At 67.3% G+C, this 13,778-nt stretch overlaps 1 protein-coding gene across 3 annotated transcripts in view; it reads right to left on the bottom strand.

Annotated features, from left to right (window-relative positions):
- CBFA2T3 (CBFA2/RUNX1 partner transcriptional co-repressor 3) overlaps window positions 1–13,535 on the bottom strand; it is a 78,109-nt gene extending 64,574 nt beyond the window's left edge. For all 3 annotated transcript variants that reach the window (XM_045987341.1, XM_045987342.1, XM_045987349.1), the window contains exon 1: window positions 13,075–13,535. In XM_045987341.1, the coding sequence (XP_045843297.1) occupies window positions 13,075–13,453 (379 nt within the window). In that variant the 5' untranslated portion in view covers window positions 13,454–13,535. The remainder of the gene's footprint in view (window positions 1–13,074) is intronic.
- Between the last annotated feature and the right edge of the window lie 243 nt (window positions 13,536–13,778).

Here is a 13,778-nt window from a genome sequence, read left to right as displayed (position 1 = left end):
GGCATGGGTGGGTTGTCCCTGTTAAGATCGGCCCAGGAGAGAATATTCTAGAAGTAAATTAGCACGATGCTGTGATTGTCAGAGAGGTTGCGGGGGGAGAAAGACGGAGGGAAACCAGGAGAAGGAGAGAGAATCAGGAGAGGGGGCTCTGGGGAGGCTGGCAGAGATGATGGAGAGAAGACAAGGGCAGGGAAACGCGCTGTCCAGGCCCAGGAGGAAAGGCTCTTCATCTAAACGCTCCCAGGAGGACGGGCCTGTCGACACCTCGGGTCACATTCAGTGGAGACCTGCTAAGACGAGACCCTTTGAGGACGCGTCCAGGACCCCAGGTCATTGTCCCACTGCCTGTGCCCGCGGGAGGCCTTGAGAGACACGTGTACTACACCGCTATCTCGGCACGGGGGCTAAGGCCAGGGTGGCCCTCCCCTTGTCCTCCATGGCCAGCAAGGGCGGCCGCCGGTGGGCTGGTCGTAGGTCACCTGCACCACGGACCTCGAGGGGCCAGAGCTGGGTCGATGGGGCCATGGGAGCAGGGGCGGCCAGAAGGCCACGGAGAAGATGAGAAACAGAAGCCGGACTGTCCTGGTCTGGGAAGGAGCCTCGGGGACGGGGGCAGGAGCCCTGTCGTGGTGGGGCAGCCCTCGAGGACGGAGGCATCTGCGGAAACCTTGGTTTTCTTGCCGGGAGGGGCTGGCCCAGGGTTCATCCTCTGTGGTCTCTCTTCCTCTTTCTTCCCGCGTGGAAGGCAGATGGGCTGGTTGGACGCGGCGCAGCCACTCTGCGACCAGGAAGCCTCGAGGAAGGGGACGATGGAGCAGGGAGAGCGCAAAGGCCTGTGTCTGGAGGGGGCCCTGTGCCACTGGCCTCCGGGTTTCCGTCCGCGCCGCCTCCACGTGCCCGGCCACCGCCCTCCTGGACACGGGCGTCAGACCCTTCATGGGCGCGGTGGCCGGAGGCAGGAAATAAAATCATGGGAGGCCCAGTGGCATTCGGGGTTCGGGTTTGCAATGAGCGAGCTTCCGCGTGAATGGGTCCCTGCGCGGACGGGGGACCGGCTTCTCACCCTCTGCCGCCGGCCTCCAGCTCGACTCTGACAGCAGCTCCGTTCACGGAGAAGTCATGGCAGCCAGAGGGGTCTGGGGTCTCGCTGTGAGCAGGGGGTGGGAGCCCGGGGGCCGCCTGTGTGTTCATTCTGGCCCGGTGTCTCTAGAACGTTCTTCAGCCTGCCGCCGTGGGACGCACAGAGACTCAGGAAAGCCACATGGCTGGCAGGACAGAAGGCAGACGTGTAGGAGGGAGAGCAGTGGGATGTCCTCGCCGACGTTTTCCCTGCGTTTGACCAGAGTGTTGGTGGTCTGCGGTTGCAGGGGCTGGCGTGTGGCTGCTGGCCCGGGACTCGAAGGCGAGGGGGTTTCGAGTTCGCTCGAGTGCCTGAGGCCATCAAGGACTCCGTGTTGTGCCGGATGCTGAGGCCTGGTCCGCACGCAGTGAGAACTTTCTGTGAGGCACGGCCATGCCCGTGACACGCCCTGGAAGGGGCACCCAAGTCCCTGGACAGTAGCTGCTGCCCAAGTGCCTCCGTGGGGCCGAAGTTCCACCCGAGAGGACGGAGAGCCGACGTCCAGGTTCTTGGGGACCACATTCCCAGGGGTGGCACTCGCTGAGCCACGGAGGACCTTCCCCCGCCTCTTCCCGCGGCCCTGGGGGTGCTCAGCACACCCCCAGCGCAGAGGCCTGGCGTAAGCCCGGGAGGACGTCCCCAGGCCCTGCCCCTGGGGGTCATGGCACCAACCCTCTGTCCATCTCTGCACACAGACGCAGCTCCCTGCTCCGGGGGTGACCTTGGGACGCACTCCCCACGACACAAACCTGTGCCTGCTGTGCGCTGCGGTGGAGGGGAGGGAAGGAGCCTCCCTGCCCTCGTCCTCAGCCCCAGCCTGAAGGCGCCTGGAGTCCTGGCCGCGCGGGCAGGCAGGGGGCTGGGGGGGCTCTCCCGACAGCACGGCTGGAGGGAGGTCATGGCGCACAGGCCCTGGATGCCGGGGGGAGACCCGGGGTGCCCTGGAGCAAGGCTGCTGGCGAGCCCCACGGCCTGTGGGACACGTACGGGGGGGTCGGCAGGAGGAAGGGCTCACCTTTCACGATGGTTTAGTGGTTGTTTTTATTCTTTAAGAAAACGACATTTTCTGCGGTAAAAAACCCAGAATGGAAAAGTGCCCCGAGTAACCATTTTGAGAGGAACGAGGCTGCGGCGGCCAGGGTCCTGATGGTGCCGCGCAGCACCAGCCCCGTAGGTAGGAACGTGTGCCCACCACCCGCCACCCAGTGCCTCCCGCCGCCAGCCGCCAGGGACCGCTCCCTGTCCGCGGGATTCCTGCTCTCCACGTCGGCGCCTGGAACCGCGCGGGGGGAGGCCCCACGTGCTCCCGGTTCTCAGCTCCCCAGCCCCACACGCTGCCTTCCCAGAGCCACTTGCGGCCGGCGCTTCTAGAGCACCCAGTTCCCAGGCACCGTCAGACAGGCAGACCCTGGTGAGAATGGCCTCCTGCCGGATCCCACGGGGCCGGGGCTCAGCCTGGAGCTGGCAGGGGCGGGCGCGTCAGCATGGGTCTGGCTGGAGGCCTGGGCCAGCCGCAGAGGTGGTGAGGCTCTTGTCCCTCTGACCAGCCGCGTCCTGGAGCTGTGCGTGGAGGGCTGTGGGCCCGCAGGTCTCCTCAGGAACAAGAGGGACCCGCCTTCCGGGGAAAAGAAACCGAGAACCCGCCGGCCCCCAGGCCCAGCCCCCCACAGCCATGTCCCCAGCCGGGGTCTTTACACCCGCGCACACGACCACTTCCAGGGCCCGGGAGGACTGGGCGAGGGCCTCAAGCGCCACGTTGTTTTGGCGAAAGCGGAAGGGACTGGGGGCTGCCACCTCTGGGGCTGGAGCTCCGCCCCACACCGCCCTGCAGGGGAGTCTGAGCGCAGGCCATTGTCTTGGGCATAAAGCCCGGCCAGGCCCCCCCACCCCGTCCCCCCACCTCTGTCCCCTGACCTTCCTCTGCTGGGTTCCCCATCCCAAGCCGGCCAGAGGCAACAGGATGGACTCGGTCCTCCTGCTGCTGAGAAGGTTGCCAAGGGTCAGCGGCCCTCGGGGCATTTCAGGCCCTTGGGCAGCCCTGCTGTGTCCCTGGTCTCTTACAGGCTTCATGGGTGTGGACCGCCACCATTCTGTTTCCGACTTCCCCACCGTCCGCGGCGGCCCCTCTGCAGGGCATCAGGACGACGGGGCGGGGGGGGGGGGGTGTGTGTGTGACCCGGGGGCTTAGTGGCCCTGGGCAGGTGCAGAGGCTCCTTCGAGCTTCTTCCTGCTGGAGAGCCCAGGGCGGCTCCTCCCTGGCCACTCGGAACTTTCCCAGTCTCCTCGGAGGCCTCGTGCTCCCAAGAGGTCCCCCTCCACCTCTGCATGATGCCAGGCTCTCCCGCCCGATGACCTTCCTCCCCTGTGTCCTTGGCAGGAGACGACATGGCCGCAGGTGAGGAGGCACCGGCCTCTGTCCCTGCAGCTGGACGCGTCCCACAGCCTCACGGGGGCCGACCGTGAGCCCATGTTCAGAAAGGATCGGGCTGGAAGGGCTGAGGGCCCTGCCCCACGCTCTGCCTCCTGCCTCCCCTCTCCGGCCTCCCCTCTCCGGCTGGTTCCACACCTGAGAATCTCCAGGAGCCCCAGCCTCTCACAACCTCCAGAAACATCCACGCCATTGCCAGACCCCCACACGGTACAGAAGGCCTTTAACAACGGCCGCTGGGAAGGAGTCCCGGTCCGGCCCCACCCAAAGCCCGGCCTGCGCTCCCGGAGCCCGCTGCCTGCACCCAGGTCATGTTATCGCGGAGAGGAAACTTGGAAAGACTACGTTGACCGTGATATGTTGATGTAACAACATAAAATACCAAAAATCACAGTGTATCTGGGAAGGACACACACAGAGCGACATAGTCCCTTGGATGGCTGCAGCCTCTAGCCACGAGGGGCTGACGTGTCCTTGCCCCATGCTACGGAGGAGGCTGCGGGAAGGCGCTGGGGTCCCACAGCTCAGTCCAGACGCCGCTGGGGCTGGCTGAGTGGGTCCTGCCCACGCAACCTGGCTTGAAGCCGCTGTGGCTGGGGCAGCCTCTAGGGGCGGCCACGGTGTCTGGGGTAATCCATTTCTGCGGAGAAGCAGGGCGGGGGACAGGCTCTCCAAGGAGGCGCAGCTGGTCCCCAGTGTTCTGGGTGACGTGCCTGCCAGTTGCTTCAGATTAAATGGACGAGGGGCCATGGAGAAGCCAGGACCACGGGCGAGGCTGGGGCCCGAGAACGGGTCAGACGGGCTCCTCCCGTCCCCCGGATCCACGGACTCGGGCAGCCTGCCCACGGATGGGGGACCACGTGCAGAATGTTCCATAATCCCCAGCCGGAGCGAAGGAGAACGGAGCCAGAACGGTTGGATTTAATGCTCTGTTAAGTCTGACCATGTTCACAGGTGTCCCAAGTTAAAAATCATTAAGGTGGTCTGCACCCTATGTTTTGCACAAAGACCTTGAAAGCTGGCGCCAGGGTGGCTCAGGCTGGGGCTGCACTGAAGCTCAGAGGGGCCCCGTGCTGGGAGGCGAGGCCCGCGGCCCTCATCGTTGGGCGGAGGGCTGGGCTGCAGAACTGTGGGTCTGGCTGTCTCTGGGTGGCCCGGAGGGAGGGCGGGCGGGAAGCACCTGGCAGTTTCGGTTTCCGACAGGAAGCTGCCTGCTCCTATCTCCCTCGCTACAGCTGCACCCACTGCCCCGGAGCTCGGGGTGGCAGCCCCGCCCGGAGAGCCCCCAGGTGGGGACAGCCCCTCCCGTGGCAGACGAGGAAGCCTGGTTGAGGGGCCGGGGCGGGGCCGAGCCCCTTGAGGCCTCCTGAGCCTCCCAGCACTTGGGAGCGCGCAGCCCTTGGGGGCCATGGGGGGGGGGGCGCTCTGACTTGCACTTTTGGTCACCTGTCTGCACCTGTTTTTAGGAAGTGTGGTCCCAGACTGGATGTAGAGAATGTTGTGGTATTAGAGGGGCAGGACCAGGCTTGCCGTCTGTCTGTCTGTCTGTCCATGTGTCCAGGCCTGGCCAAACACTGGGACAAAGTCCCCTACCCGAGGCCCCGGCAGGGGAGTGGCAGAAAGCAGGGGCGGCTGAGGGTGGCGAGCAGCGGGACGAGGCCAGCTGCTGTCCATCCCGGCTCTGACTGAGCTCCAGGCTTGAGCGTCGGGGTCCCCTGGCCCGGCCGGCGGAGCCCCACACAGACGGGGGTCTGGGACCCTTACACCTCGTCTCTTGGGAGGGGAGCCCAGGTGGGAGGAAACCCGGCGCCTGGCCCTGGAGCAGAGGGACCCCGAGTCTCCCACGGAGGTGATCGGGGCTGCGTCTGGCTGGCCCTACTGGCTTGGGATCTGTGGCAGCGGCAGCTGGCGGTGAGGGGCACAGCCGGGTGGATGACGGCCAGAGGTCCTTCCCACCCTCCTGCTGGCCCTTCCTCCCACCTCTCCCTCGTAGGGTCTGCAAGGTCGGGGCTTTCCACAACACTCAAAATGCACCCCAGCTTGGGAGGGAAGGAGGAAGCTCCGGGAGCCGCAGAGGGGGGAGACGGCCCAGTTCCTTCTCCAACGCAGGCTCCCTCTCAGCCGCCCCAAGTGGCCTTTGAGGGAAGGGCCTGCCAGGGGTCACAGGCAAGTTCCTGGGCGGCAAGGAGCATGGGGACCTGGGGGGAGGAGGGCAGAGGGCCCCGGGGTCCCTCGCCAGAGCCCCCAGCCTCCCGGGGCTGCCTCTCATCTTCACGTCACAGAGAGAGACGGGCCTGTGGGGTCACGGCGTTACCAGCCCGGACCTCCCACCTAGGCCGTGGTCTCCCCACCCCGCTGCCTCATGGCGGAGCACCCGGCACCAGGGAAGCCAGGCCACGCGGGGTTAGCCCAGACCCCCGCCCCGGCCCTGTCCTCAGAGCGGCTCCTCCCAACAGCTCCTGGCCTGCCTAGACCTCCCCACCCTGCACCTCCCGGACCTCTGCACAGGGTCGGTGAGGCTCCTCGGGCCTGGGGGAAGGACGTGGCCAGCATAGGCGCCAGGCCCTCAGGCTCTTTCCCCTCCCCTGGGCCGAGGGCACCACGGATGAGACCCTGGTGCGGGGCTGGGCCCTGACCCGCGTCAGCCCCGTGGGCTCTTTGGTACTTTTGTCCCCTCAAGGCTGCGAGCCCCATGCAGGCAGGTGCGGACACACTTCCTCTCAGAAAGGGACCCTCTCCACACCCACCCCTCCTCGAGCCGCACCCTCCCAGCCCTCAGCTGCAGGGAGTGGCGCTCCAAACCCCTTGGAACATGCCGGGGATGGGCTGTCGTACGCTGGGGCCGGTGGGCGGTTCTGAAGGGCTCCCCAGCTGCCTGCAGAGGGGGCTTTGCTGGAGGGGCCCTGGGCTGGGCGCACGGCTCTGCTGGCTTTGGCTGGGACGCGCAGGGCCCAGGTGTCGGCGCACCTGCTCTGGGCTCCCCAGGGTGGGGGGAGCGGATCCCGCCGCGGGCTTGGAGAGGGTCCTTCTGGGGCCGTGGGATGCCGGGCGCAGGCTTCATCTCTGGAGCAGGGGGTGCAGAAGGGATCCCTTTCTCGAGGTCCCACCGTGGGGCCCTGCCCAGGTGTGCTGTGGGGCCTTGAGCTAGCTCCTGACCCCTCTGATTTGTGTCTTCATCTTGCAAGCAGGCTGATGGCGCCGGGAAGGCCACGTGCAGGCCCAGGAGGGAGTCTGGAGGAGTCTGGAGTAGGTTTTCCCGTCGTGCCCCATCAGCCCTGTCCCCTCTGGCAGCCTGGCGGTCAGCAGCAGGGACCTGCTCCCATGTCCTGTTCTCAGGGACAGTGATGCGGCCGGCCATGCCTCCAGCACTGTGTCCCGAGGAAAGACTCAGGCCCCCTTGGGAGACCTGCGCTGCCCGGGGATGGGCCTCCTGGGGCTCTCCCCCCACCCGGAGGATTGCTGAACCCCCGGCGAGGTCGACCAGACCCTCCCACCAGGAGCACAGGGGGTCGCACCTGAGGACGGGTCTGCCCAGTTCCTCCCAGACACCAGTCCCAGCTGGTGAGCCCACACGGGCGCCACACCTGATTCCCCCTGGCCCACCAGCGCTGCAGCCCAGGAAGGGGTTCACATACCTCCGACCAGGGCCCTGGGCCCCATGGCCAGGTGGGTGCTGGGAGCAGTGGGCGGGGAGAACGGGGGTCATTCCCCACTCCTGGGGTCTGCTGCCCGGCACCGTCCACGGAGAGCCCTCAGGCTGCGGGGGAGAGGACACGCAGACGCCCAGGGATGCCCTCTGGCTGGGAGAGGCCGCCAGGATCTAGCAAGAGCCACCCCATCCTCGTCCCCATCGGACGGGAGAAGCCGAGGCCCACGTGGACACACCTCTGGGAGGTCCCATCTTGAGTCGCTCGGCCCCAGCTCCGACTCACCGCCAGCTTCTGAGCGGTTTGACCTGGCCAGGTTGGGGGCTGGAGGTGAACACGGCGGAGGGGGCTCAGGGGGGCTCCAGAATCCCTCCAGGGCCTCGGCCAACAGCCCTCTCTGTGGACCAGCCCTCAAGCTGACCGCTGACCTAGACCCCCTGCTGGCCATTGTGGGGTGGGGGAGGGTCACCCAGGCTCTGTGGGTGGTGCCAGGTGGCTTGGATGCCTCATGCCTCAACATCTGGCCACAGGGCTCCCCACGGCAGGGAGATCCCTCCTGTTTGGGGGCCAAAAGGTCAGCCCCCAGGTGCCACTCTGGGCCCCGGCCCCCTTGCTGCGTGACTCCAGCAAGTCACCCTCTGTCTCAGAGCCTCAGTTCCTTGCCTGACAGCGGCTGTCACAATTATAGGATCTGGAAAGCAACGCATATGTCCCCTACAGTCCCTGCGGTGGGTGACGTGTGTGCGGTGGCTGAGTGTCCTTGGGCGCAGCTCGCATCCACTCCCAAGTGCCGAGCGCCCTGTGAGCCAGCACAGGCATGGGCACCAGGGGGACAGCAGACCATGGAGCAGAGCCCCTGTGCTGCCGGGGACAGAGACGGCAGACAGGCCCAGAGCCCCGGGCTTGCCGAGTTTGCCGCTGGAATAAATAAATGCAGCGGGAAAAGGGGGTGAGGAGGGAGCAGGGCGCATGCCTGAGGGAAAGGCTCGGGGGAGGGGCACGGCGAGAGCAGGAAGGCGGAGAGAGAAGAAGCCCCGGAGGCCTGCGAGCCGGAGCGGGGTGAAACAGATCCACGTTTCGCAGCCGCGCTCTTGCAGACGACTAAAGACAAAGCCGCTCGGCAAAGAGCCACGTGAAACGCCCCCATGACGCCCGCTGGCATCGTGGGCAGCTGTCCGGCGATCGCCCCGGGGGGGTGGCCCGCCCCCCCCACGTGGCGCTTTAATAACGAGAATTTCGCCAGCGCCCACTGCAGTCTGACCTCCAGCCTCATAATGATGGCTAAGAACGACCCGGCGTCCCCGGGCACCTCGGTGGCCTGGAGTTTCCCCCGAGGGCGGGTGGCTCTCCGAGAGCCTCTCTTCTTCCCAGGAGCCGCCCTGCCCTCTCCCCTCCCTTGGCAGCCAGTGTGGCCTCATCTGAGCAATGTCTCTGGAAGGAGCACTGGAGGGAGAGTCCTGGCTTGGGGGCAAGCGGCTCTGGCCTCTCCCCGGGGCCACTCTTCCTGGCTGAGCCTCCCCCATCAACTGTCGGGAAGTGAAAGTGGGTGAGAAAGCCCCACACAGCTGGGTGCTGAGCCAGGTTGACGAGGACGCCTCTCTTTTCAGGCAAGATACCTTGAGAAGTGAAAGCCTTCCTCACCTCCTCCAGCTGCCCCCTTGGGGCCGCTTCCTCCAGGAGGCCCTCTCTCATCACACCCACCCTGCGGCTCCGGCCTCCTGGGCTCAGAGTCAGGGTTCAGTGGACGGCCTTCCTGGCCTGCCCGAGGATGCTATGGCCCCAGGAAGGGACGGCACGTTCCAGCAGGAAGGGAAGATCCCAGGGGGCGGGGGGAACACTCCGTTTACCGCAGGACATTGGGAGCCCTCCTCCCCCGCCCCAGCCCCGGGAAGCAGAGTCTGCCCTCCACGGCTGGCTTCCTCTTCGTCCTGACGTGAGACTTGGGGGACCGAGTCCAGAGCTCCCGTTTGCCCGGAGCTGTGCCCTCTGCTACTATGCTCCGTGCCCTGGGGGATGGCCCGGGGACCTCGGGAGAGGCTGGGACAGATACGCAGGTGCGGTGCGTGTCTCTTGAAACTTCCCAACAGCTCGGCTCTGCTCCCCGTCCTGGGCTCTCTCCCAGCTCCTTCTCCTGCCCCTCCTCACCGCTGGGGGAGGTGTCAGTCCCCAGACCTCTGCTTAACCTGTGATCTAGACAAATGATCCCCTCCGACCGCCCGTGCTCTGTCCCTCCTCGGGCTGCTGGGTCCCGGCCGGGACTGACGGACCTGGCTGACCGCCGCAAACGCCCAGACGGGCCCTGTATCCATCAGAGCCTGTTCCATCACGCCCCTGCTCTCGCCTGCTGTGTGCCCCTGGGAACTTTGGTATCTTTTTCCATGATGGGAGTCACTTGGTCACACGGGCGTTGGCAATCCTGCCGTAGAAGCCCCCGGCGCTGTGTTTGGGGGGGGCGGGAAGTGGGGGACAAGGTCGTCACCTGGGGTCTTGGCGGGGGCTGAGTGAAGGGAAAAGGCCCCCAGGAGGGTGTGCGCCGAGCAGGGACACGGGGCCATCCCTCGCGTGGTGACAGCAGACAGTAGGGAACCAAAGTCGTCAACAGTACTTTGTACACAGACGCACGCAGCGGACGGCCACAACCGGTCACAGGTCAGGTGGCCCCTGAGGGGCTGGGCCCTTGGCCCCCACTGCAGAGAGGGCCTCCTGCACGCCCCCAGCCAGATGCCCCGGGCCTCCCTGCGCGAGTCTACCAGAGTCCTGACAGCCCCGCAAGCATGGCCAGGGACCGTGGCTGAGTGGAAAGTGGGGACGGTGTGGGCTGGGCCAGGGATAGCCTTGCTCCCCTGGGGGTCCCGGGCCTCCCTTGCAGCCGGAGGCCCTGTGCCCAGGTCCTGACCGCGGGCTCTGACAGAGGTGGGCCGTTTGGGCTCTGGGCCCCTTTCCCCAAGCCTGCTGCCTGGATGCAGATGGGACAGCTGGATATCTGGTCCCCTGGATTGCAGGGCCCCAAATCCAAGGATTAGTGTCCTTCCACGGCGAGGAGAGGACATAGGGACACAGAGGAGATGCCTTGTGAGGCCGCAGCAGAGGCTGGAGGCATGTGGCCACAGTGGGAGCCCCAGGGGCCTCTGCAGGGGGCTTGGCCTTGCCTCGATTTTGGACTTCTGGCCTCCAGGCCTGGGAGGGAGCAGACTTCTTTTCTAAGCCACCTGGTTTAGGTCATTTGCCCCAGGAAACCGATAGAGTGGGGGAGGGCACGCCCAGCCGAGAGCAGGCCAGAGAGCCCGTGGCCCCTGGGGAAGCTGGAGGGGGCAGTGGGGACGGGGAACGTGTGATGGGAGGACGAACCTGTGCTCTTGGTGACTGTGGTGGCCTCTGAGGGACCCCCCCCCCCGCGGACCCGAGCTCTGCCCGGCGCCAGCTCGGGACGGCACTTGCCCACACCCGTGCACGCCAGCCACATTTACTTGGATTCCTCCAGCGACGGGATGCTCGCTATCTCCCCGGTGGCACAAGCCGCACTCCACCACGCAGACCCCACCTCGTCCCTCTCTGGTGACACAAGCAGGTCTGACTCAGTTTCCCCCAGGCTGGTCACGGTGAGCTGCCTCCTGCCTCCCCTGCTCCGGAGACAGCGGGGGCGTCAGCACTTCCGTCCCCGCCCCTGTGCAGGTGTCCCGGCTCCTGCTCTGCAGGGGTCACGGCAGCCCGGCCTTCGACCTCCCCATGCATGCAGTAGGCGCCTAATAAATCCGAGTGAAGTAAACATTCCTCTAGAGGGGCCGTCCCTTGCCACGACGCAGAGCGGGTCCACCACCACGTGGGGTCCCGACCTCTGCCACCAGTAGCGTTGGCCAGGACCCCAGGGCCCCGGCGAGGCTGCTCAGGGGCCAGCCCAGCGCCCGGCAGCGGGGTCTGGTGGCCGGAGGTGCAGCGTTGCCTGCCCCGCCCCCGGCGCCTGCCTACCAAACGGCGTTCGGAGACGTTTGCCCATCGACGGGGGATGTTACTTTCTGTTCTGTTCACAGTTTGGAAACACTTCATATGTTTTGAGGTCTCCAAGGTTTTCATGGATTCTTGGGGTGCCTGTGGGCCCCAGAGACTTCAAGGTCACACTGCGCTGCCCTCAGGCCCGTCCTCCAGGCCCCCAAAGGACCCCCCGGCCGGGCCCCACCTGCTGCTACCGCCCAGCATCTCAGAGCCCTGGGGGCCTGGGCCGGCCGAGGGCCACCGTGTCCCCCAGCACGGCTGTGGCCATCCCACGGGTCCAGGCGATTAAGGGAAGACAGAGTGTGAACTCCTACGGGTCAGAGCATCCCAGGGCTGGGACCCCGGGGGCCCACAGAAGCCGCCAGCCAATGCACCAGCTGAGTACACAGGGCTCCGTGAGGCCCCAAGGGAGCAGGGAGCTCGGGGCACGGGGACCGCGGGGCCAGTGAGTCAGCAGCGGGGATTCGGCATCGGGGTCTGCCCAGGGATTCGGCATCGGGGTCCGCCCAGACGGTCGGCTCTCAGTGCCCGCAGCCCGCCGGCACCGTGATGCATGGGCACCGCCGCGTTGCACAATTCCTCCCGGCCTCCGACTCCTTCGACGGGTTAGCCCGGCCCGCCACCCGCACAGAAGAGCCACGGCGGCCTCACGCACACCCCATCTGCCCTTGCCCGCCCTAGTTGCGGGGAAGCTGCTCTGACTTGCCGCCGGGGGGTGGGAGGATAGGAACTGAGGCCCAGGTGAGGCAAGGCTGGGCCCAGGGCCCCGAGGCAGAAGCAGGCTGCTGGCTCTGGCGGGGGGGGGGGGGGGGGGGGGGGGCTGCCCCAGGGAGGGAGGGGGGAGGGGGCGTGTGGTACCCGCGGCAGCTGGACGGGACCAGGGCCCCAGGCTCTGAGGGGCGGGGGACCGTGTCCAGGGCTGGCCATCTGGCACCTCCCTGTGGTGGCTCCAGAGCCCCAGCACGTGGTGGGAGCTGACGGCTGTGGGCCAAGTGGGCTTCTGCACAAGCCGGTGTTTCGTCTGGAAAGTCCAGGTGACCAATGGAGCCCCGTGTCAGGGGCTGGCCCTTGGGCCCCTGGACAGCAGCAGGGTGGGGAAGGTGATCCCTGTGGAGGTGCGTCGGGGGCAGCAGGGGCCCACGTGGACTCTGGACATGGCTACAACAGAGGGACTTGGGGTTGTGAGCTCTGGAAGGTTCCAGAGGCTCCTTGGAGCATGGCCACGTGGTGGGGCTGGGGAGTGGGCCGCCCCGAGTCTTGGGATGAGGTCCTACAAGGCCCCCGGGACCTCGCCGTCCCGGAGAGGCCTGGAGAGGCCTCCGCCCAGAGCCAGCTGCCCGGCGGACGGTGCAAGGCCTGGGCCCTTCCCGCCCCCCACTTCCCTCTGGCCCTGGCCCCAAAGGGGGGAGTCCCGGCAGAGATTGCTTATCGGCGGGAACCGGGGTTGGGTCCTGGACCGTCACTGGATCCAGGGGCCTCGGGCCGGGTCCTCTTCCCTGTGGCCTCAGTGTCCTCGTCCCTCCCCTAAATCCTGGGGTCCTCCCAGAGGGAGGGGCGCCCGCACCCGTCTGCACACCACCTTCCTCACCAACGCCCGCGACCCTGCCCGCTGAGCAGGACGGAGCCCACTCCCTCCTAGATGGGCCTGAGCCGGCCCCCCTCCAGCCTGTGCCTCAGGGAGGGGCACCCGCCCCGAGCCCGGCACCTGCCAGGTCCTCCGAGGCCACCTGGCCCAGCTGTGTGGGACCGCGCCGGGGGTGGCCGCGCGGGTGTCTGAGGCGAGTCAACATGGCTGGCCGCGCTGTCAACAGAGCCAGGCAGGCGGCGGCGGCTCGGAGACGTCGCGCTCCGGCCATCTGCTCCCGGGTCCTCCCCCGCTGTCCTCTTACCTGGGCCGCCCTTCCTGGGACCCCGGGGCACGGAGCAGCCGGTGGACGCCGGGAGCCCGCCGTCCAGCTGCGGCGATGCCTGGGACATGGGTCTGGAGGCGGGTCTGGGAGCCGATCCTGGCGCGGGCTGGGAGGGGGGCCGCCTTCCAGGGGCCGCCGACGGCGGTTCGCGCCCTCCCTGACCTCGAGCGGCCTTGAGGGAAGGACGAGGGGGCGCAGCCAGCCCGGCCTGCTCGCCGCCGGAGGCCTCTGCCCCACAGACAGCTCCGGGCCTTCTCGCGGCCGCTGCCCGCCAGCCTGGGGAGGGGGCGGGGGGCTCATGTGACGCAGGGCGGGCCGGGAGGCGGGGGGGGGGGCTCCCCGCAGCGGGGCGAGGCATCCAGCTGTGTCACCGTGATAGCGCGGCCGGGGGCTGAGGAGGCAGCTGTGCCCACCGCTTCCTCAACAGGAACCATCTGGGCCCGGCCCGGCCCGGCCTCCCCTCACGGCCATTCCGGTCTGACTTCCAACAACTTCCTCCTGCCGCCAGCCGGGGGACACCCCACCCACCTGGAGCCCGCACGGCCCGCGCTTCCTCGGCCGGGGCTGGGGGGACAGTGTCCGTCCTGCGTGGTTCACGCCTCTTGTCCCTCCCCCGTCCTCAGCCGGACTTTCCCCAGAGCCCACCTTTCCGGGGCCGCTTCCCTGAGCCTCGGCCCTGTCGC

Source organism: Meles meles, chromosome 19 (genome assembly GCF_922984935.1).
Source record: "Meles meles chromosome 19, mMelMel3.1 paternal haplotype, whole genome shotgun sequence".
Classification (NCBI taxonomy): domain Eukaryota; kingdom Metazoa; phylum Chordata; class Mammalia; order Carnivora; family Mustelidae; genus Meles; species Meles meles.
This window is presented reverse-complemented; position numbering and strand designations above follow the sequence as displayed.